We start from the raw sequence: 24,190 nt of genomic DNA on the forward strand, positions 1-24,190 counted from the left end.
TATACTGGGTAGGTATAGTAAAAGAAAAGATTAGTGGAGGAGCTGCAATCTGGGGATGTGGCTCAGTGTTTATCATGGGTAAAGTTCTAGGTTTGATCCCCAGCAGAAAATAATAATAATAATAAATTGGAGAAAAGATTAGTTTGTTTTCCAGATGCACCTGTAATCCTAGCTACTTAGGAGGCTGAGGCAAGAGGGTTGCTTGAACTCAGGCATTCAAAGTCAGCTTGGTCAATACAGCAAGACTCTGTCTCAAAAAAAAAAAAAAAAAAAAAAGAATGAATGAAAAGAAAATTAATGGTTTGAAGCATAGCAAAAACTATCCAAAATAAAACACAGAGAAAAATGAGAGTTTTTTTTTTTTTTTTTTTTTTTTTTTTTTTTTTTTTTTTTTTTTAAAGATCAGGTGTCAGTGAGCTGTGGGACAACTTTAAAAAGACTAATATACTTGTAGTTAGAGCCTGTAATGGAAGCAAAAGGGAAGAAGTGTCAGAAAAGGTTTGAAGAAATAAAGACAGAATTTTTCGAATTTGGTGAAAAAGTATATAGATGCAAGAAGCTCACAAACACCAAGAGAAGAAACATGAAGCAACATAAACCAAGGCACATCATAATCACATTATTTAAACAGTGATAAGAGATTTTAAGGGAAAAATCTTTAAAGTAACTAGAAGAAAAAGATACATATGTTCAGACAAATAAAGGCAAGGATAGCAACAAATTGATCATTGAAAACAATGCAAACAAGTAATAGAGGAGCACATTTGTTAAAGTAACGACTGGTGGCAGGTGGCGGGGGTCGACCTGGAATTCTATACCAACAAAAATACTGTTCAAAAAGGAAAGTGAAATAAAAGCTGTTTAAGACTTGCAAAACCTGAAAGAATCCATCACCAGCAGGCCCATACTACAAGAAATGTTAAAGAATTTCCTTCAGGCAGAGGGAAATGATAATGCCAGAAAGAAATACACACCCACAAAGGAATGAAGAATTTTAGAAACAGTAACTTTGTGAGTAAACATATAAGACTTGTTTTCTTATTATTCAAATCTCTTTAAAAGATAGTTGACTAGTTAAACAAAAATAACAACAATGGAATGAGTTTATAACAAGTGGAAAAATAAAATGTGTAACAAGAGCACAAAGGTCAAGAGGATAGAAATTTAATTGTAGTATAAAGTTCTTATATACAAATTGGTACAATATCACTTGAAGATAAACTGTGATGTTAAAGATGTATACTACAAAGTCTAAAGTAACCACTAAAGTAATACAACAAAGAATTCTGACTTATAAGCCAGCAAAGGAAAAAGCTAATAATGGAATAATTTAAAAATTCAATTAATCCAAAGAAGACAGGAGAACAAAGAAGAATGAATAGGACAAATGCAAAACATGTACAAGATGATGGATTTAAACCTAATCATGTAGATAAATGTATTAAATATAATGGTCTAAATATCACAGTTAAAAGAGATGGTTGGATTGATTTACAAAAAAAAAAAAAAAAAAAAACAACTACCAAGACTCAACTATTTGCTCCCTAAAAGAAATGTACTTCAAATAAAAAAGACATTTAAAGGTTAAAAATAAAAGTATATATATATATATATATATATTTTTTTTTTTTTTTTTTTTTTAAAGAATATAAAAAGATTTATCATGAGGTGTGTTGGCTCAAGCCTGTAATCCGAGCAACTCAGGAAGACTGCAAGTTCAAGACCAGTCTCAATTTATTAAGACCCCGCCTCAAAGTAAAAAAGGGTGGGGAGGTGGCTCAGTATTGTAAAAAACCCTGGGTTAAATTCCCAGCACCCACCCTAAAAAAAGAAGATATTCATGCTAATAATAATCAAAAGGAAGATGGAATGTTTACCTTAATTATCACATGAAGCAAATTCAGAACAAAGTATAAAGAAGGCCATTTCGGTAATGACAAAGGAGTCAATTCATCAAGAAGACATCATATCTTAAACTCATATTCTCCTAAAAACAGAACTTTAAAATACATGAAGCAACTACTAATAGAACTGCAAGGATAAATAAATTACTCATTAAGGGCTGTGGAGATAGCTCAGTTGGTAGAGTGCTTGCCTTGCAAGCATAAGGCCCTGGGTTCAATCCCCAACACCACCAAAAAAAAAAAAAAAAAAATTACTCATCAAAGTCAAAGATTTTTTTAATATAATATCTGCCTATCAATAGTTTATAGGACAAGATGACAGAAAATCAATATGAATAAAAATGAATTGAAAACTGTATCAACCAACTTGACTTACATAACATTTACAGAACATTCTAACCAACAACAGTAGAATATAAATTATTTTCAAGTGTACATGAAATATTTACTAAAATAAACTATATCCTGGTCCACAAAACAAATTTCAACAAGGTAAAAAGGATTCAAATCATACAAAATATGTTCTCTGACAAAATTAGAAATCAATGAGATAAAGACCTTGGAAACTTCCCACATATTTAGAAATTGGGTAACACCCTTCTAAATAACACAAGGATCAAATAAAAAAAGAGAAATTAGAAAGTATCTTGAGTGAAATGAAATAAAATACAACATATCCAAATTTGTGGATGCTGCTAAAGTAGTATTTACAGAGAAATGTATAGTATTAGATGACTATTACTATAAAAGAAGACAAAGTTCAAAATCAATTACCTCAGCTTCCACCTTAAGAAGTGAGAAAAATGAGGACAAATGAAACCCAATGTAAGTCAAGGAAATAGTGAAAATCAATGAAATAGAAAACAATAGAGAAAATCAATGAAACCAAAAGCTGGTTCCTTGAGAAAATATAATTTATATACTCTTAGATGATATAAATTATCAGTCTGATGAATGAGAGACATGTCATTAATACACATTCTATAGTTATTAAAAGGATAATATGAACAACATATATGAACAACTTTATGCCAATAACTGCAACAATTTAGGTGAGGTAGACAAATTCCTTGAAAAATGCAAACTACCGAAACTTACTCAAGAAGAAAGAGACCATCTGAATTGCTCTATAACTATTTTAAAAATCGATTTTTTGTGTGTGGGGGGGGGGATAAAAAACATGAAGAAAACTGCAGTCCCAAATGACTTCACTGTTGAATTTTCTAAACAAAGAAATAATGCCAATTCTACAAAAATTGATAAACTGTTTTAGAACATTGTGGGGCAGGTGGGGGAGGCTTTCCAACTCATTCTTTGAAACCAGCATTATTGTGATAACAAAAGCAGACTAAAAACACTAAAAGAAAAGAAAATAAAGACCAACATCATTCATGAACATAGAACCAAAAATTTTGCATATTATATTAGCAAATCAATCCACAAAAATTATGTAAAAAGGATAATATATTACATAGTAGAGTTTATCAGAGATATATAAGATGGGTTTAAATTTTTTAAAAAAATCTATGTAGGACTGGAGTGTAGCTCAGTAGTAGTGTGTTTACCTAGTATGGGTAAGACCCTGGGTCCAATCCCCAGTACCACAAAATACAAACAAACAAATCAACGTAATTTTTAATATTAACAAATTAAAAAGGAAGAATCATACGAGCATTATATAGATGAAGAAAAAGTATTTGACTGAACACAACAGTCATTCCTGATAAAACTCTGAGAAAATGAATAGAAGAGAATTCCCTCAACCTGGTAAAGGGTATCTACAAACACCATACAATAGCAAACAATAGTGAAAGACTGCTAAGACTGAGAAGAAGACAAGGGTGTCTTTCTCTTTTGTACCAGGGATGAACACAAAAGTGTTTCACATCTGAGACACATCCCCAGTCCTTTTTATTTTTTATTTTGAGACAGGGTCTCACTAAGTTGTTGAGGCTGGCCTTGAATTTGTGATTTGCCTGCATCTGCCTCTGTAATCACTGGCATTGCAGGTATATACCACCACACTTGACAAGGGTGTCTATTTTTTACCACTTGTATTCAACACTGTGCTTAAGACTTAGCCAGGGAAATAAGATAAGTCCGGGAATTAAAGACTATTTACATTGAAAAAATAAAAATAAAACTGCTTTATTTGTAGATGACAGGATGATATTCTATGCTGAAAATCCTCTGGAATGTACACAAATAAATCTATTAGAACCAATAAGTGAATTCAGCAAGGTTGCAGGATACAAGATCAGAATACAAAAATCAATTGTACTTCTAGATATTAGGAACAAATAATCACAAGAAATGACACAATCACAATAGCATTAAAAATATGAAAAACAATAAATCTGACCAAAGTCATAAAAAGTGTGTGCAGTCACAACTACGAAACATTGCTGAAAAAAATTAAAGACCTAAATAAATGGAGAGACATACCATGTTCATGGGTCAGAAGAGTCAATATTCTTTTTTCCCCCCAGTAGTATTCAGCTTAATCACATTGTAGTGTATCCAATCTCCAGAACTTTTTTAGCTTGCAAGACTGAACCTCTACATCCATTAAACCACTTCACATTCCACACCCAATCTTCAATCCCCTTCAACCCTCTGGCAATCACCATTGTACTTTCCACTTCTATCAATTTGACTACTTTAGATACCTTGTACAAATGGAATTATGCAATATTTGTCTTTTGGTGACTGGCTTCTTTTACTTACCATAATGTCTTGGAGGTCCATTCATGTTGCAGCATGTGACAGGATGTCTCTCCTTTTCAAGGCTAACTAATATTCCATTGTATGCATATAACATATGTCTATGTCTATCCAATCATACATCCATGGTCATTTGGGTTGCTTCCACCTCTTGGCTATTTTGAACAATGCTATTACAGATGGGATGTGCAAATATCTCTTTGAGACCTGTTTCAATATTCTTAAGATGTCATTTCTTCCTAAATTGATTGATAGACTATAATCCCAATCATAATCTGAGTGGAATTTTTGATAGAAATTGACAAAATGATTCTAAAATTCTAGCCAAACAACTTCAAAAAAGAAGAAATTTTAGTCTCCATTCAACTTTCGTATTTACATTATTATAAAGCTCCAGAAATTAAGATGGTATGTTATTGGTGTTAAACAAATAGATAAATGGCACAGAAGAGAGTTCAACCTCAGGCTCACACATATAGGGACAAATTTTTTTTTTTTTTTTTTTTTTTGTGGTGCTGGGATTGAACCCAGGGCCTTGTGCTTTCAAGGCAAGCACTCTACCAACTGAGCTATCTCCCCAGCCCAGGGGACAATTTATTTTTTACAAAGACATTAAGGGAATTCATTGGAAAAAGGATAGCTTTTCAGCAAATGATGCAGGAACAAGTGAACATCCATACACTGAAACAAAACTTCAATTCAAAACTTCACTGTATTAAAGAAATCAACTCAAAATAAATCATAGACCAAAATGTAAAACCTTAAATCGTAAAATTGTCTGGAAGAAAATATAAGGCTATATGTTGGACAAGATTTTTTATGTGATACCAAAAGTAGTTCATAAAGAACAGTGATAAACTGGATCTCATGAAAACTTAGAATGCCTGCTCTTCAAAAGACTGCCAAGAAAAGGAAAAAGACAAGACTTAGAATGAGAAAAAATATTTGTAAAAGGTATATTTGATAAAAGACTGTGCCTTGAATATATAAAGAAGTCTCAATAGCAAGGTATGAACTACTGACACAAGAAAACTATGGATGAATCTCAAAATGATTATGATGAATGAAAGAAACTAAATAAAGAAAAGTACACAGTTACGCTTACATTTATATAAAATTCCAAGCAAAACAAACTAATGTGTGATGACAGAAAACAGATCAGTGGTTACATTGGGATGCCATAGCAGCGGGTGGAAGGGTGTTAGGAGGGGATAGGAGAAAACTTGGGGGCGTAATGGATATGTTCATTATCTTGATTGTGGCAGTGGTTTTGTGAGTGTACATGTAAGTCACTTTAACAAATTGTACACTTAAATATGTGTAGTTATATTAAAGGGGAACAGACTTCTCATATTCTTCACCTTCTAAATCTTCTTCCAAATCTCTAGTTTGGAAGTAGTCTACACATCCATAATTCAAGTACCACGGGGGCACTTGATTACTGTGAGGGTGAAGAAATAAAGGTTGTAAACAATTCATCCTAATAAGTCCATAAATTGATCTGATGTGTTGGATAAGCAGGAAACATTAGGGAAGACAGAACCTGTCAGTAGCTGATATGAACATATTGGCTGAGAGACCCAATCACGCCAGAAAGGCTTATCAGCTCATCTCAAGCCCTTCCCCTTGTCTCTGCTGCCTGCTGTTTCCCAACAAACCAAGACAATGTTTAACTGCATGGGTCCCTTGGTCAGCTCTGCTCTCCTCCTCCTCTGCCTCATCAGCATCAGGCAGCCTGCCTCCAGGGACGGAGTCCCACACCTGCCAGGAGGGAACTATTGGCTCTAGGAGCATAGAAGGGACCAGAGGTGAGATGGAACCCAAGAGGGACCCAGGCGCAGTCAGAGAGTCCTGAAGGGCACTCCTCCTCTTTCACTCCCTCAGGCTTCACTATCAAAAGATGGAGTTAGTCCTGGAGATGAAGAATGGAGTTCACATTACCCATACTCCCATATCATCAAGCTAATCTCCTCAAAATTCTAAAATCTGCTTACTTTCCTCCCATGAGATAGGACAGACCACACTCCATCCTAGAAAGGAATTGTTCAGTTGGTTACTCCTCTCAAAAGGAGTGTCACTGTAACGTCCCAGCTACTTTTTAAAGATATTTTTTAATATCCTACATGAGCAACAAGAGAGAGCCTCCATGAACATTTATGTGCTCTAATCGACAATAGCTTGACCAATAGTGGTCATTGAATAATTCACTAAAATGGTAAACAATTGTCAAGTACTACTAAAATATTGCCTATGCTTTTCTAAGAAGAAAAGTCTCATTTCTCTTTATTCTTTGGTACCTACAAACAGCCTCAAGGCTATGGTTTTCACTTAGTCCTCTTTACATTGCTGCCCCTATTCATCTTCTCCTCTCTCTCCTTGTAGTCTAAAGCTAAGGTTCATTTTATTACTGCCCTTCCCCTCCAAGATGCCTCTTTCTGAGAAGTCCAGCTGTCATACATTCTGCAGTGACTTCACCTGGCCAGGTCATGGTCCCAGGTATTCTGCTGGAGAGGTCCCAGCTAAGGGCTGTAGTCTCACAATGGCCAGCAAGGCCCCACCTGGTCTGTGCCCCCATGCTGCATTTACTTTTTTTTTTAAGTTGTTGATGGACCTTTATTTTATTCATTTATTATACATGGTGCTGACAATCGAACCCAGTGCCTCATACATGCTAGGCAAGCGCTCTGCCACTGAGCCACAATCCCAATCCCATTACTTCTTAACCACATCTTCTATTCACTCCTCCTGCTCCAGGCTCACTGGCCCCTTTGGGGCTTCTCAAACAAGACCTTCAACCTCTTGTTTAGGACCATTAACCTTTTTTTTCCTTTGTCTGGAAACTTTCACCCTCCTATATCCTAAGGCCAACTCTCTCACTCCTGGAAAGACTTTGCTCAGACATTCTCAATGAAGCCCCCTCTGACCAGCTTTTTACAATTGCCACCACCCACACCACCCACTCCTGATCCCTCTTACCTAACTCTATTTGGTCTTTCCCCATAGCACTCTTTGACTTCTGATATAAAGTCTATGATACTTGTTTACTATGCTAATTGTTTATTTCCCATCTCCCTCCTCTATAATGTAAGTCCCACAATGCTAGGCCTTGGTCTATTGTTTATAGATACATCCCCTAGAATTCATACCTCAATGGATATTTGTTGTTTAATGACTGTGAAAGTCAGGGCTTGGTTGGCTGTGTGCTTCTTCAAGTGACAGACTGAAAGCCTTTAGGGTGAGGCAGGTACGTGGGGGTAGATGGGGGTCCTGGACACTGGGAGGAGTGTTTACCTAGGAGATGACTGAGGTGGGCATCTCTCCACCAATGTCCCTGAAAAATCCTACTGGTGCTTTTGATCTTGAGATGGGCTTCTTATAATACTCTCTCAACTTCCCCATTTTTCAACAGCCCCTTCCCCTGCTCTGGAACTCATATCAAATTAGATCTACCAAATGATAAAGCTGAAAAAAAACCAAAAAGACATCACCTATATTTTTAGTATGGAACTAAAACTGCTTTAGGACTTTTGTTTTTTTTATCCCTGACGTTCTCACTGAACAAATACTATTACTAATAAAGTTCCCCCAAGTACAAAAGTGACTGTGTGAATCTGTCACACAGAAGGATCCAGATCAAGATCCCAGAAGGAGGTTGGTAGAATACATTTTCTAGGCTTGGTACATCCCTGGAGTATCCCAGCATCCTTCCCAGGACTTGTTCAGAACATCCCCATGAACCCAAACCACAGTCTTGGAACTATGAGCTTAATAAAATCACTAAACCGGAGCAAAGGGGTCAAACAATCTAATGCTGTCCATTGTCTTAACGCTTTCTACCCCAAATCAGCAGCAAAAGATCTCTTCAGGAAAGAGACCTCAATCTCTTTTGACAAAAAGATGACAAATTGAATTGCTCAGGTCCATTTTCTGTAGGAGCTTGTTTTCCTTGGAGTTGAGGGGAGTTAATTGGTAACTAAAGGAACATCAAAAATCAGAAAAAATAGGCAGGTCTAATTTCCCCTAAAGACCATACATTTCTTGATCAATCCTCGCAAAGGAGCCTTTTCATTAATTCACCCAGTAGCCCTGGATGACTCATGCCCTTCAGAACAAACTTGGGCACTAACCTGTAGCTCCAAAGTCCTTCACAATACTTCTCTCCAGCTGCTGTCATCCATCAGCAAATAGAGAGGAGGCATGCTAAGGCCTCATGCTGGATCAGGGGATGAAATTTTGTGAGTGGTGGCCTAAGGGTTAAATAAAGAACCTGACTAAATCTGAGGAACCCTAACAATGATTTAACTATCTGTTGGGATCAGTGTATAAAAGGCAGGCTCTTTTCAGGGGAGGAAGAAACCTCAGCAGCCACCCTACTAATTGCCTCCACCTTCCCACACAAGCACCCACTGGAGAAACCAAAGGCCACAGGTAATCTTTTCTTCCTGTCCCTGAATTTTGATGCAAGATAGAGCCAGCATATTCTCAGGCCTGCACAAACTTACCATAAAACCCTGTTGCAGAACTTGGACCCCAAAGTTTCCAGACAAACAAAGCTGCTCCTGTCACTGCTCCAGTTTACTGCCCCTTCTTCAGCCTAGTGGTTTTGCTTTAAACCTGTACATCACTATTTCCCATCTCTTCATGCCATTCCTACTAATTCCCAGGCCAATCCTTACCCAATTCCAGAGAGGCTTTGGGGAAAGCTGCTCACCTCCTAATCTTTCTGCCACATGAGGAGCTAAGCTGGTTACTAAGTTCCAGATACAGAGTCCCATTGCCCAGCTTAGTCACCAACTCCTGCATGTGCCCTGGGCCAACCTCATCCCTCCACTGAATTCTCTAAAGGGAAGGTGCTCTGGCCCAAATTCCTCAACAAACATCTGTCCAGGGCTACAGAAGTTTGAAGACTCCCTCCTTCCCTCACAGTGCAGACTGAACAAAGTCCTGTGATTTCAGGCCACTGGCCAGAAATTCCTAGGGAGAAAGAACATCTTAGTCATTCCCACACTCTGAAAAAACACAAGTTAAATTTCAACCTCAGGTTCAATCCCCAATTGCCACAAACCTGGGAATAAGACTCTATGGTCTCAGAACATATCTCTTGTGTTCTCCCTCAGAACTTCCACCTCCACACTAGCATGGTGCTTTCTTTCTCTAAAATCTCTGGGAGAATCAATCTTGATGGGTTTGGAGGCATCTACTCCCCTGAAAAAAGGGTGGGTGTTGCATTAGAGTACCCTCTAATCCTTGTGGCCTATGAAATGCCCACTCCTATAGGCTGCAGCCTCGCTACAAAACCAGTACCAGAATTCGCAACCCCTTCCTTGTAAGCTTTACCCATCAACAGGAGATCTTCCTAACCACACTGATTATCCAAAACTCTTAAGTATCTGGGAAATACCTCTGGATCTTCCCACAGGAATGTGAAATTCCCTGAAAGTGGGTTGGCTATAGCAGAATGACCTCCACTGCTCTGGGGATGACAGAGTTACTCCAAGAGGCTGAACTGGAAGTCAGTGAGGAGCCAATATGCATACATGCATGTACACACACGATTACAGTGAGAAAATTTTTAAAGAGCCACTGAGGTCAAAAGTTATATACCGGTGGCTGTTGAACAATGGATAGCTTAAGGAATATCATGATGCCTGATGAGTAGGGAGAAGCCACAAGACCAAGACTGAGGAATCTCAAGACTACAGGTCAGTTTGGTATCAACATCATCATCAATGTAGCTACTATTTATTAAACACTTTACATACATTAACTCTATCCTTACAACAACCTTGAAAAGCAGGTATTTATAGTAGCATCCACTGAGGTTCTGAGAGTTTTAAGCAACTTTCTCAAGATCACACAGAAAGTAGCAGAGCCAGAATCCAAATCTTGATCCATCTTGTTCCAAGCCTGTCTTCATACTTCTATGAGGCCATGCTATAAAAAAGAGCCCTAGAACACTCACATAATTGTTTTAGGTCTGTTTCCTGCAGGATGTCCTCAATGACCTCTCAGGGTCCTTCCAGTTTCAGCATTCTATGCACCTATGGGACTCCCCAAAGTGGCAATGAGTGCAGGAGATGGAATCATCCTCCTTCTGGGAGTGGGTGGGGTGGCGCAGTGGTTCTCACCTCCCCATTTTTGTAGCAGAGATAGGGAAACCTCCAGACGTTGCCTAAGCCAATGATCTCCCCAGCCACTGACAGCACAAACTCCATCTTGTTGTTCCAGTGCCCCCGCTCCAGGGTGCCATCTTCCTCCGCCTTTTCCATGACTGGATACACTGGTTTTGTCTCTCCATTACTGGTTGTGCCTGAGACCCTGCTATCCATCCCACCTGGAAAACAAGTGGGAGGTTCTGTTACTGTTGGAAACCCCAAAGGAAAGCCTCCTCCCTGCACCAGAAAATGTCCAAAAGAATAAATGCACTGGAAGAGGGTAAATTCCTTGTCTTTGTATGTAGACCCATGTTCTCTCATTGATAGAATTGGGTAACAACTACTGAGATATATTCATTTCTCATTTTAGCAAGAAAGCATTGATACTGAAGGACAGTTTTTTCTTCCATGACACAGGCTCTCTTGGGTTTGGGCTTTGGAGCACAGAAGGAATCACAGCCTCTGGCTAGCTTAGTTCTCACTATCGCCCTACCCCTGCCACAGCTGGATTAGCTTGTGCTTCAGTTTCTTTATTCTGTATTCTGGAGACCATTGAAAGGGTGAGATTTTACATATCCTCAAAGCCATTAATTTTCCTTGCACTTACCCTAAGGAAGTAATAGTGACTGTGGGTAAAAGATTTGGTATCTAGCATGTTCATTTTTTGTAACAGCAAAAAATTAGAAAATATATAAATGTTCAAAAACAGCAGATGGGTTAATAAATTGACAGATAATACAATGAACTACTTTATAATTATTAGAAACTTTGTTGCAAAAAGTATATTGAAACAAAAAGGTACCAGCAGCCAGGAGTATTGAAATTTCAAAGCCAGCCTCAGCAAAAGCGAGGAACTAAGCAACCCAGTGAGACCCTGTATCTAAATAAAATACAGAAAAATAGGGCTGAGGATGTGGCTCAGTAGTTGAGTGCCCCTGGTTCAATCCCTATACCCCAAAAAACAAAAACAAAAAAAAATAAAAATAATAAAAGGGTATTTACACTATATGAAGTAAAAACAGTATTTATGACATAATTATTTTTGACAAATATTTTATAAAGTATTTACATGAATTGAACAATTAGGATATACACTAAAATGTTTCTCTCTTAGGGGATGGATTATAATAATATTTTGCTTATCTACATTTTTTAGTTTCATCAAAGAACATGTTTTATTGAGTTACACCAGTGACTTTGAACAAGATAAGCTGAGCTATCCAGGTTCTTAATCCTCCATTTCTCTCTGAAAAATAAACTAAGGATTTATTTTTGTTTGTTTTGGTGATGACAAATGTAGGAATCTGTATAGATAGAAGCAGCAAAAATGAATAAAGAGTCATAGTTCTAAGTTTTCACAGCCAGAAATGTCCTAGATTGCTATTGGGATCAAGGTTAAGATTGGATCTTGCTCACTTTAGTGAGCAACTACTATAAAAAAATAGGCACTTTACATACTTCTCACGGGTAGCATGCTACAGTTGAAAGGACAGGAGCCATAGAGCCAGGGGAGCCTAGTTCCAACCCTTAGCTTTTAGTCTCATACCACTGCCTGACTTCAGAAAAGTTAATGAATATAGCTCAACCTTGGTCTGCTCATTTGTGAAAGTAGGAATGATGTGACATACATAGCTGCAAGGATTAAATAAGGATGAATTTCACCAAATGATAATTTCATTCTCACAACAACCCTGAGATGTAAGTATTAATACTGCCACTTTATAATTAAGGAAGCTGCTGCTCAGAGAAGTTAAATAATGTGCAGAGCATGGTGGCATACAACTGTAATCCCAGCAACTCAGGAAGCTGAGGAACAAGGATCACAAGTTCAAAGCCAGTCTCAGGAACTTAGCAAGGCCATTAGCAAATAGCAAGACCCTGTCTCAAAATAAAAAATTAAAAAGGGATGGGGATGTGGCTCAGTGGCTAAGCACCCCTAGGTTCAACCTAGGTTCAATCCCTAGGACAGAGAGAGAGAGAGAGAGAGGGAGAGAGAGAAATAATGTGACGGTCGCCAAATAGCCAGCAAATTGCACTGCTATGACTTAAACCCACTCTGTCCCTCCTGCTCTTCCAATTACACTCTTGAATTACACTGGCTGCCTAAGTTTATCAGCATGTCTGATGTATCTTCTAATGACGTCCCCACCCTGATTTGATGCAGTGGCCCCTCTTGTAGAGAAGTGGTCAGGTGGACTTTTTCATAAGCCTCAGAAAGAGTTCATGTTAACAGAACTTTCCCAGCAGGAGCTCCTTCAGTCCATAGTTCTGCTCTGGCTTTTCCTCCTCAGTGAAGCTACCTAAGGGATCCAAAATGTCAGAGAGAAGGTCAGGGAACAGAAGTAACCTTGCTCATTTGATAAATTAGGAATGGGCTCCAAAGATTGTTTGTGGATTAAGAAGACTCTAGCAACTGTCCCTAAGAGAGTTCCTCAGTCCTTTTGAGACAGTTCACAAAAGCCTTGTGCTGATGCTGGGCCTCCCTTACCAGCTATCTGGTGGATGTCTTCCAGTGATGGAAAGCCATCTCCCTTTACTTCTTCACCCTCCCAGGCCCTAGGAGAAACAGTAGTCCTTTCTCTTGTCCTCAGTGCAGTTCTTCCCAGGGGTAGCATGCTACAGTTGAAAGGACATGAGTGTAGAATCAGAGGAACCTGGTTTCAACTCTTAGTTTTTTCTCATACCACTGACTTCAGAGAAGTTAATGAATAACTCAGCCTTAGTCTGCATCTGTAGAAGTGAGAATGATGTGACATACGTAGCTATAAGGATTAAATAAGGAGATATTTCTTCATGTAGTAAAATATCAGGCACTCAATTTTATTTTATTTTTAAAATTTTCTCTCAATTCTGTTGAAGAGTTGACCATTATCTCATTTCACAGAGAAGAAGACCTTCATTTTCTGGGAATTGAACCCAAAAGTCTTTCCTCTCAATCTAGCATTCTCTTTTTCCAACTTACATTGTCCCTTTTAAGTTATCAGCCACCCAAATTTCAGAAAGTCAAGAAAATAGCATACAGTCTGCATATGCCTACCTAAGTGTCAGAAACATTTTCTAGGAGAAAATAAAAAATTCTTTGGTCATAGGTCCTATGGATTCCACTAAACTGCCTTCTGAGACCCAAAAACAGAAAAAAAAGAAGAAAAGAAAACATTCCAAACCTTAGTGAAGTCGCTGCCAGAAGTCCAGTCAGGGGAGAAGAATTATCTAGGGGGAAGGGGAAGGTGCTGGCTATTTAAAGTGTGGGACTTGTAATCCTAAACTTGGCCCAGCCCACATTCCGCCCTGCTGCCTCCCGCCACCCATGTTCTCCCCTCCCCAGGCCACCAGACAATCCACACGAGTGATTTCACAGCCTGGGGACTGTGTGCAACCCTGCAGGTCAAGCCAGTTGCTTGTGAGTTTATCATACACTGTGTCTCTTCCCCGTAGCTCACGTGCCTTCCCCTTTTAGTGACTTTGGAATCTCTCTAGAGGGATCTGGCCTTCCAAGTCCCCTCCCCAACACAGGTGCTCCTCTAAATTCATCAAGAATAAGTGCTTTTTGGGTCAAGTGCAGCATGGATTAATTTAAAAGTACATTTATCTTATTCTTTTACGTCTAACAATCTGGAATGGACAATGATTTAGAAAAAGGAGACACCAACTGCAGAACTCTGGTAAGTCAGAAGAACTTCCTAAACATAGACACACACACACACACATTTAAATACATATAGAAAAAGTCTGAAAAAAATTCACTCAATGGTTAACTATTAACCATTCAGTTTTATTCATAGTATTGGATCAGGAGAGTAAAGGAAACTTTTTACTTCCAATTTTTAAAGTTTCAATATTGTGTGAATTTTGAAATTATAAACTAGAATTTTTTTTTTTTTTTTTGTACTGGGAATTGAACCCAGTGGTACTCAACCACTGAGCCACATCCCCAGCCCTTCTTATTTTATTGTACTTAGAGACAGGGTCTTGCTAAGTTGTTGAGGCTGGCTTTGAACCCACAGTCCTCCTGCCTCAGCCTACCAAGCCCCTGGGATTACAGGTGTAAACCACCACCCAGCAATATATATATACTAGAATTTTTAAAAAAATAAACACAGAAAAGGAAATGCCAAGGTTTAAAGCCAAAGCAAAGTCCTGTCCCAAAAGGAATTGGTGGCAAGCCTGAGGTGGACAGAGCTAACTACCGGAACTTCAATTTTAGGCAGGAACAGCCCAAGGAGGCAGCCATAGAGAGTAAGCATCATATTCTGGGCATGGTGCTGAGGGATCAGGGTAGATCCTTTGTTGGAAAATTGCTTAGGCTTCCACACCAGCCAAATACACGGCCGGAGAGCTGCTTCTATCTCTTTGTAGGTCAGGGTCTTAAGCAAGGTGTCCAACTCTTTTGTGTTTTGTTTTGTTTCATTTTGTTTTCATTATGAGGCATCCGACTTCTGAGTCTCCTTTTCTCATTTATAAAATGTGGAGAATTTTCCTTATCTTGAAAAATTGCGTGACATTTCAGGAAACAATGAGCATTAGCAAGTCACTAAATAGTACCGTTATTGATGCTTGAGGAATTATTCAATGTGAGCAGGAACTTCACTTGAAGTTGATGGAATAGAGATCTCTGAGCAAAGCTGAGTTCTGGTCAGACTGCAAGTGTGAGTTCCTATAGGATGAGGGCTTACAGTGGATGATGGCATGAGGTCATAGAAATATGACTGCCCTGAAAGAGAGGAGTGAAAAGGAAGGAAAAATCAGAGATCCTAAGGGTCTAGCTAAATTGCTGAGGCTGGCTTTGAACTTGCAATCCTCCTGCCTCAGGCTCCCAAACCGCTGGGATTATAGGTATGCATCACCATGCCCAGCTGTTTCTTCAATTTTTTTTTTGGGGCTGGGGATTGAACCCAAGGCCTTGTGCTTGTAAGGCGAGCACTCTACCAACTGAGCTATCTCCCCAGTCCCTTGTTTCTTTGATTTCTGATCCACCTCTAGGATATGGGATGGGCAGGGAAGCATGTCATGATAATTCCTTCATGGAGCTTCATGGAGCTTCAGACAGCTTATTATTCGTATGTTTTAGCTGCCCCATTTCCTCTTCCCATCCATCTCTCTGATTTAATTGTATAAAGTAAAAGACTAAAAGGGTTCTTGAGAGAGGCTGCAAACTCAACATGAAAACGCTTACCTTCAAAGCAATGCTGTTGACTTCAGTTTTTACTTATCATTGAGTGGTAGTTATTAATGGTCTACTAATTGAACTATTAAGCATTATAAACGTGAGCATTTGTAATCTAAAATCACCAGATAACTGGAGTTTATTTAGTACTCAAATTCACTACTTTAAGAAACCAGGACATTGGTTTCTTAGGCAATGTTACTCAGCCTCTCTGTGTTGGTAGGCATGCAAACAATTGGAGCTTACAGGAAAGACTCCCAGTGATCAGGTCATCATCAAAGTTATCTAGAGTTGGTCTTGAGTTGCTGTCCTATCCTTTGGTGTGTAACTTCTGCCCTATTACCATTTTGATTACTATTTTGTTCCTTTCCAAATTTTGTTATCCACAATTTCTTTTTTTCCTCTATGAATACAATAGATATTTTACCCTGCTTAGGTTGACCAAGGTGAAAGTGAAGGTGTAGAGGAAGAGGAAGAGAATAAAAGGAAGAATAAAGTAGAAGTTGTTTGAGAACCATTGGTAGATAGGTGTTAGTGACAGACCCTTACTACTGCCTGGCTGGGGTTCTGCACATACCAGGCAGGACAAGTTCTGCATCTATCTCATGTTTCTATCATCCTCTGGTCTTCTGGGCACAAGATCAAGAAACATGGAAACAGGCAATACCAGAATCAGTATTCAAGAGTTCTTACTCAAGAGGCTGCATCCCAGGGGCTGAGGAGGCTGAGGCAGGAGTATCCTAAGTTCAAACGCCTCAGCAACTAGATGAGGGCCCAAGCAATTTAGCAAGACCCTGTCTCAAAATAAAAAATAGGGCTGGGGATGTAACTCCATTGTAGTGGTTAAGCACCCCTGGGTTCAAACCCTGGTACCAAAAAAAAAAAAAAAAAAAAGAGAGAGAGAGAGAGAGAGAGAGATTGCATAAATTTGAAGACTCAGTAGAGATTGATGTTGAGCATAACTGAATTCTATACTTCCTGAAACAGGATTACTTGAAACAAAGTGAGTCATGGAAAAAGCAGACCTGGTAGATCTTGGTTTGTATTAAAATTGATCCTGGGCATATTTAAATGCCAATATGCCCAGATACACTCTTAAAAATATTTTGTCTCCATTAGGAATTGAACAAGAACAAATACATTTTAAAAGAAGCACAATTTCTTTCAAAAATAACATTCTGAGCAGGATCAATTTCAACTCTAGAATGGAGGTAAAGGAAGTGGTGGTTATCTTCTTTGGAGACCTTTAAATTAGGAGATACAGTCCTTTTTTTTTTTTTTTTTTTTTTTTTGATACCAGGGTTTGAATTCGGGGGTACTCAATCAGTGAGCCACATCCCCAGTTCATTTGTATTTTATTTAGAGACAGGGTCTCACTGAGTTGCTAAGTGCCTTGCTTTTGCTGAGGCTGATTTTGAACTTGTGATCCTCCTGCCTCAGCTTCCCAAGCTGCTGGGATTACAGGAGTATGCCAACGCACTTGGCAAGAGAGATAGTTCTTTTTAACAAGAGAAGTGAGGAACCTATTGACTTTTTGGATCCCTTTTCAAATACTGCAATGAAAGAAAAGAAAGGAACAAGTGGAATAAACTAAACAACAAGTTATGACTTGCTAGAACTGAAACAATTTGAGCAACAAAATGAATAATTATAGTATTGGATTATGACTCAAATTCATATTAATAACAAATTAAATAAAAAATGATGGAAAAAAGAACAGCTCTTCCTTATAGAATTCTAATTCATAAATGTAGAAGAAAAAATAGAACTAGAAAATCACCATTAGGCAAACAGCACTATAATAATTGTTGCAGATAAGATTCACTAATTAATATTAAAATTATTAAGTTTTAGTTTGAGGAGGAACAGAACTTAAAAGTTTCAAAGCATCTCCCCCAAGATATTTATTAACTACAAAGGGAACTATAGTAACTTTATAATAGAAAAACAAAGTGACCAAGGTCAGTTTTTCTGGAAAAAGACAATACCAGTAATAAGATATCAATAAGATATCAATATCCATATCATGAACCATGAGATATGATGTACAAAAGACACAGCAACATTGATGTGGTATCCTTGCCAAAAATGCAGTTCAATCATGAGAAAACATGACAAACCCAAAGTGAGGGACAGTCAACAAATAATTGATTGTTGCTCTTCACTGTCCAAGTTATGAATGACAATGGAAAACTCAGAATCTGTTCAGGCTGCAGAAGACTAAGGAAAATTAACAAATGAAGGCAACATGGGAATCCTACATAAGATTGTAGAAAGGAGCCTGGAATAGAAATGGACATCAGTGTAAAAACCTAAGCAGCATCTCTTGGCACTTATGCACATAGCTAGGATTCCTCTGGAATAGCCTGCAGCTGGCAGTGGTTAAGGGCATGAGTTGAATATGTGTGCCCTGTGCTGCACGCCCAGTGGGCTTCTCCAGAGCAAGGCCCTCGTCACCTCTCTTAAGCATTCTCTCCTGGCACTGAGGACAGGACTGCCCCACGGCCCTTCATTTAGAAGGGACTGTGCTTTCCTTCAAGACAAAGATGTTTCTTCAGCTACAGGTGGTGTGGAGGGAGAGGAAGTTGTGGGGAGAAGGGGAAATTTCCCTTTACATGTGCTTCCTCTTTGTCTTTTAGAACTTCCCAGCAGCGGACGGGTGTGAAGTGAGAATCTCAGTCTGTAATTTTCCATCAAGTACCCACACTCAACATCTCTCAGGTCCCTCGCAGCCTCTTCCGTGGGGTTCCTTATCAAGAGAAAGTCAGAGTGAGTCTAAGTTCTCAGATCCTTTGCTTCCGTGAAATTAGAAGTCAGACTGAAGGTCACCTCTGGCAGAGGAGGACACGGCCCAGACAGAATCCATACTTTTGTTACCCCTATGCTCAATTGTCATGGTGCAATCTGCATTGTTGTATCTGCCCTGTCTGAATATTGGGTCCATATTGATCATAGAGCTTTTTCAAAGGGATTACTAGAGTCCATAAAACTACCTAGTTACAGCTATCAGAAAACAAAATATCCAGCAACTCCAAATTGACCCTCTTGCCTAACCTCATTCTCTTCCCCTCCTTCCCTAGGGAGCAGAGCTTGAATTTTCCTAAAAAGAACTGCCCCATTCCTCCCTGTCCTTACCTGTCTCTGGTCTTAGTCTCATTGTCTTAACTTTGAGCCATCCTTAATCCCCCAGCTATTCAGACCAACTGGAAAATTCTGGAGGCCAGAAACCTTGTCTTTGCAAAAAGTAAGAACCTTAGAGATTCTAGCTAAGACTGGACTATTTCCATTCTGGGAAGGTCCTGATTTGAGAGGAAATACAGCCAAGGGAGTTGTGATCTCACCACAGTTAAGAACAATTGTACCCCATAGAATGTTCTCACCACCATCATCTTCTAACTCCATGCATGCTTTTAGAGGACCTGGAATGCAACATGAGCATCTAACTCAGGCTAGGTGCTTTATATGTTACCTCATGAAATTCCCTTAGAAATCTTGAAATGCAGGCATTATTAGCCTCATTTTACAGAAAAGAACACTAGGGAGAATAGAAGCTAAGTGATTTGTCCCATGCCATGCATTAGTCAGTGATGGGACTGGGATTTGAATCTGGGTCTCTTGGTTCCAAAAATCTATGCAGTATGCAGAATATGTTTACCAGAACATAAGTATCTAAAGGGTAGGGGTCTCATTTCATAATTTTTTGTTTCTGCCACTAGCACTTAATACAGCACTGCCTCACAGTAGGCACTTGGTTTTTACTGGTTGCATGGATGTATAGATGAACTGAGGGACTGATAGACAGATGAATGCAACTTGATGGGGAAAACATGATCCCCATCTTCCCTATCCTAGGAATGCTTTGCTCTCCCAGCACCAGGGAATAGGCCAAGGTATAGAGGCTCAGGTCCTGCTTTTTTTGGACAATACTGCTATACTGAGCAGGACCATTGGGCCACAGGATGAATGATTATTTTAGGACAGCTTCTCCCTTGCCTCCTAACAAATAGGTTTAACTCAATAAATGTGTAACCTTCATGGAACCCAGTGCAACCTAAAGTCTGGGGCTGGTGAAGCTAGGAAACAGCAAAATGTCTCAACTTGTCCTGGGCTTTTCTGTTATACTGATAGTCCAACGTGGGGTAAATATGAGAGATTTGCTTGAGTGTCCCCAGGGCAGCTCTCGCTATACTCTCTACTGGACTCCAATGATTTCTATGATGTAAATAGTATCTTTCCATTTGCAGAGAAGAAATTAAGGATCCAGAAGTTTACCTTGCCCGAGTTCCCACAGCTAGTAAGATCTAAGTCAGGACTGCAAGACTCTGTGAAGGAGTGTGCTCAGCTGACTGTGGTGCCTCTGACTTTGTGCACATGTGCACATTTGTCTCAGGATAGTGAGATACTGTGTATACATACATGTATGAATTATAGACCTAAGTATATCTGTTTGCAAGGTCTAAAACATGAGTCTGAGACCCCAAGGCAGCCTGGTAAGCCAAGTAGCCAAGTGCTTCCTACTTCCATGGGCCTCATTTTGGAAATCTCCAGTTACCCATGCTTCTTCTCTCTGCTATCACCTGCCCAAGACTCACCCTACCTGCCTTCTCTAACAGGGGTAGCCTTCAGACAGGGAGGGTTCCCTTCCTGTTGTGCTCTCTTCCTCCAAAAATTGTAGGATCCAGTCTGCCATTCCAGGCACAGAAAGCAGATGGGAACTGAAAGAACCCTCTTCCACCCCCACTCCTATCTTGTCCACTCCCTTGACCAAATTCAAGTGCAGGAACTGCTGCTCCCAACCCTGACCCAAACCAGCAGCATTTCTCATATAAGTACCTGTCAGCCCCCTCCTGGATGGTCAGAGAATCTCTCCCCCATACCCCAACTGTTTAGTGAGTGACCTCACACCCACTGGCATCAAAAGAATGAAAGGACACTCACACCCATGGCCTCATTTGAGCCCTACAACACACCCGTGTAGGTGCAGTGCACGGTGCATCTGAAAAAGAAATATGAATTCCAAGGAGCTTCCACAAAGACATCCAATAACTTAGAGACAGGAAAGGACCAGAATTCTAGCTCCTAATTCTTGTGCCAGTTAGTGATTTTCACACCATATTCCACCATTCACGAATTTCCTGAAAGGGACTCAAATTACCATCACTGAACTGCCTACATCCCATCCTGGTTTCAGCAGATTCTTGCAACTCTGACCAGATGGGTGGAGAGAGACCAATGCTATATCCTCAGAATGGCCTTCCCAGAACCCCTGGCCTAAGCCCACAGGTTCCTTCCCACACCCCAAGTATGCCCTCTCACAACACCTTCCTCTTTCATTTCATAGAACTTGCCATAATCTGTTTAAGAAATTGTATCTGGGTTCACCCATCATATATGAGGATGGCCCAGCCAAGCAGAGTAGGTGTTCTGTTGGATGAAGACACCGGGTATGTGATATCTTAAGTGTTGGCATGTTTGTCCAGTAGATTTATTTCTCCCACTGGAGAACTGCGAACGTGTCTGGTATACCTGGAGAATGTCCAGCCAGTCCCTTCAGGAAGGAGTGGCCACAGCCAACACACCAGAGGGCGGCTATTATTAATTTTTATAGTCTTTCAACATCAAGAAAGCAAAACTTGAAGACTAGAAATATTTCAGTGCATTCCCCCACAAACAGACATGAGAAAAAAAAAAAAAAAAAACCTAAGAAAACCACCCAGGAACCCTGGGCATCTTCAGATGGCAGCTCTGAGAGTCAAGGGACGCTCATTCCAAACAGCATCATATGATCAGAGGAGTGAGTGGGCACAGGCAGACTCAAGCTTACAGGCATGGAGAAATGCAGTTGCTTCCACAGACACACAGCAGCAATCTGAGCTCCACACAACCCCTCAGAGGGAAGGATAGCGAACCCAGGGAACTTCCTGAGACAGGGCAGGCCTGTTGACTGGGAAGGACTTTGCTTTCCACCTGGGCCCTCTTTGCAGCCTAATCCTAGGGACTCATCTCTACAGCTTAGGCCCTGACAGTGAAGTGGAGGTCATGGCAGGGCCACTCCCTTGTGGCCATCTAATATCGCATACTCTTGGAAACATAAAAGGAGCAAGGCGATCCTGGGGCGGTGGGGTCCCTCTGCTGGCAGAAATGAAGTAGTGCCCTCCTCTGCCAAAGCTCTCCTTACCCTCCTCCTCCCACGGGCAATGACAAGGTCTGCTGGTCTTCTCTTAACGTCTCCAGCACCAGGCCTTGGGTGCTGACTAAGTGCAGGGACAGGTAAGGGCACAACAAGGGGAATTCAGGCAAAAAGCAGCTGCAACTAGGCTTTTACTCTCCTCTAGTTAGTGCCCAGGGCTCGGGGCTTCTCCATCCTTCCCTCCATCTCCTTTTTATCCTTTTTATTCTGCCCAGCAAAGGAAGAGGGGAAAGGAAGCACAGGGAGAGGTGTGGCTGGTTCCTCTGGTCCAAATGTCTGATGATGGAGGGTTGTGGCTTGGCCCTGTCACCCTCCCACCACAGCAATACCTTCTGCTACATGGTTCACAAGGAAAACTCGCTGAGGGAAGGCAAGGTGAGGAAGAGCAAGGGTCCCACAGCCACAACTTCAAAGGAGGAAGGTGGCCAAGGCACAAGGCAGAGGCAGAAACCAGACAGAACCACAAGAGTCAGTGGGAAGATGAATTTAATGGAATGAAGGGTAGGAGTGCCAGAGGCCAGCCATGCTCTCACTCCCGCCAGCCCTCACCCAGCTTCCCAGGCTGTCTCAAAGGGGTCCTCTTGATACTGGCATCTCACATCTGTTCAGACCACCCCTGGAGCAGGGAAGTTGGAGTGGAAGCCCCCCAGTTCAGAAGGCAGATTCTGAAGTTTATTTCAGATATTTTTGGCAAATTCCCAAATATCCCCTTTTGTCTTGTCTGCCCCAGGTGGGGAGCAGAGAAGAATAGAGGGGCTGCATTTGCCCTCTGCCCCTGCAGTTGGCCCCACACCCAAGCTCACAGGCACCAACTGTGAGAGTCCGCCCCCTAGCAGTGAGACTCCAGTTCTGTGAGTTTGAGAAGTGATGTTGTGTGTGTGGCAAGGGCAGGGGCTCCTTCTTGGTTCCGTTGGGGCAGGTCCTCAGCTGGGCATGCGAGCTGGCGGATTCTCTGCAAGGACAGTGAAGGTAGCTGTCGCATGGTAGAGTCAGGGGCTGTCTGCCAGCACCCCTTATCAAAGTCTGCCTGCAGCCCAATAAACTTGACTCCAGGTCCCAGGCCTATAATCACAGCCCAGGGCTTGCAGTTAACCAGTTCTTTTCTGAGACTGCTAAGCACTCACTTTGTCCCTCCCTGACACCCACACCAGACTTGCTGAACCTTCTGTGTACCAGCTCCTGCCCTAGCACCAGCCCACCATCATCCATGGGCCTACCTCACCCACCAAGGCAACTACCCCTGGCTGCATTCCTCCATACCTCTCTGAAGGGGCCCTTCAGGGTGCTGAGTTTGTAGAAGCTCCAGGCAGGAATGCACACCATGGAGGACAGAGCCAGGAGCCAGCCCAGGGCATCACCCCACCATGGGTATGTGTACTTCTTGTTGTAGGTCAGGGGCGTATACTTGATCAGGGAGAACAGGAAGGTGGCCTGGGGAAGGAGAGAAAGAGAAAGAGGATTACAGGGGAGGCAGTGCCTTCAGCTCTCATCCCCCTCCCCCAACAGCTGGCCTGGTAGGATTTGCATCCAGGCTTATCTGGACTAGTCTCCTATCTCCACCCACATTCTGCTCAAAATCCACACCCCAAATCTGTATTTCCAGGGCACACTTCTGTCACTCCAGGGTCCCTGTGTCCCTGGGCGCCTTTAGGATGTGATTGTGCCTGCTGGGTGCTTTAGGGTGTTTACATCTCCCACTCAGGAGTTTGGGCTGTGAGTACTTCCTGGTAGTGATCATGCCTCCTTCTCCCCTTTCCTCATTTATATTGTGCACACAATGCGGGCTCTGGCAACTGCTGACAGAAGCAAAGGAAGCCAGAGGGAGCACCACATCATGGTTTAAGGCTTAAACTCTGGAGTCAGGTTGCCTGGGTTTGAATCCTATCCCTCTATGACTTTCTGGTTTGAGTAAGTTGCTTCACCCTTTAACTTCAGTTTCATCTGTAAAATGAGTATCATGGTTGGTGGGGTTCTTGTGTGAAGCACTTTGTGGCGGGCACAAAATAAGAGCTCTACAACTGCTGCTATTATGACTGCTATGGTTATCAGCATT

At 40.8% G+C, this 24,190-nt stretch overlaps 1 protein-coding gene and 1 pseudogene across 2 annotated transcripts in view; both read right to left on the bottom strand.

The window, feature by feature from the left end:
• LOC306661943 (sodium- and chloride-dependent GABA transporter 2-like) overlaps nt 1-13,455 on the bottom strand; it is a 36,443-nt gene extending 22,988 nt beyond the window's left edge. The window contains 3 exon segments of the mRNA XM_079141300.1: nt 10,757-10,762; nt 10,765-10,962; nt 13,272-13,455. Coding sequence (XP_078997426.1) covers nt 10,757-10,762; nt 10,765-10,962; nt 13,272-13,398 — 331 coding nt within the window. The 5' untranslated portion in view covers nt 13,399-13,455.
• Nucleotides 13,456-22,087: 8,632 nt separating this feature from the next.
• The window catches only part of LOC306661944 (sodium- and chloride-dependent GABA transporter 2-like), a 37,390-nt pseudogene continuing 35,287 nt past the window's right edge, over nt 22,088-24,190 (bottom strand). Inside the window, exons 14-15 of the transcript XR_013766652.1 lie at nt 23,398-23,568; nt 22,088-23,089 (exon numbers count right to left, since the gene is read on the bottom strand). The product of XR_013766652.1 is annotated as a sodium- and chloride-dependent GABA transporter 2-like (transcript). The remainder of the gene's footprint in view (nt 23,090-23,397; nt 23,569-24,190) is intronic.

This window comes from Sciurus vulgaris (genome assembly GCF_902686455.1).
Source record: "Sciurus vulgaris genome assembly, chromosome: 5".
Classification (NCBI taxonomy): Eukaryota; Metazoa; Chordata; class Mammalia; order Rodentia; family Sciuridae; genus Sciurus; species Sciurus vulgaris.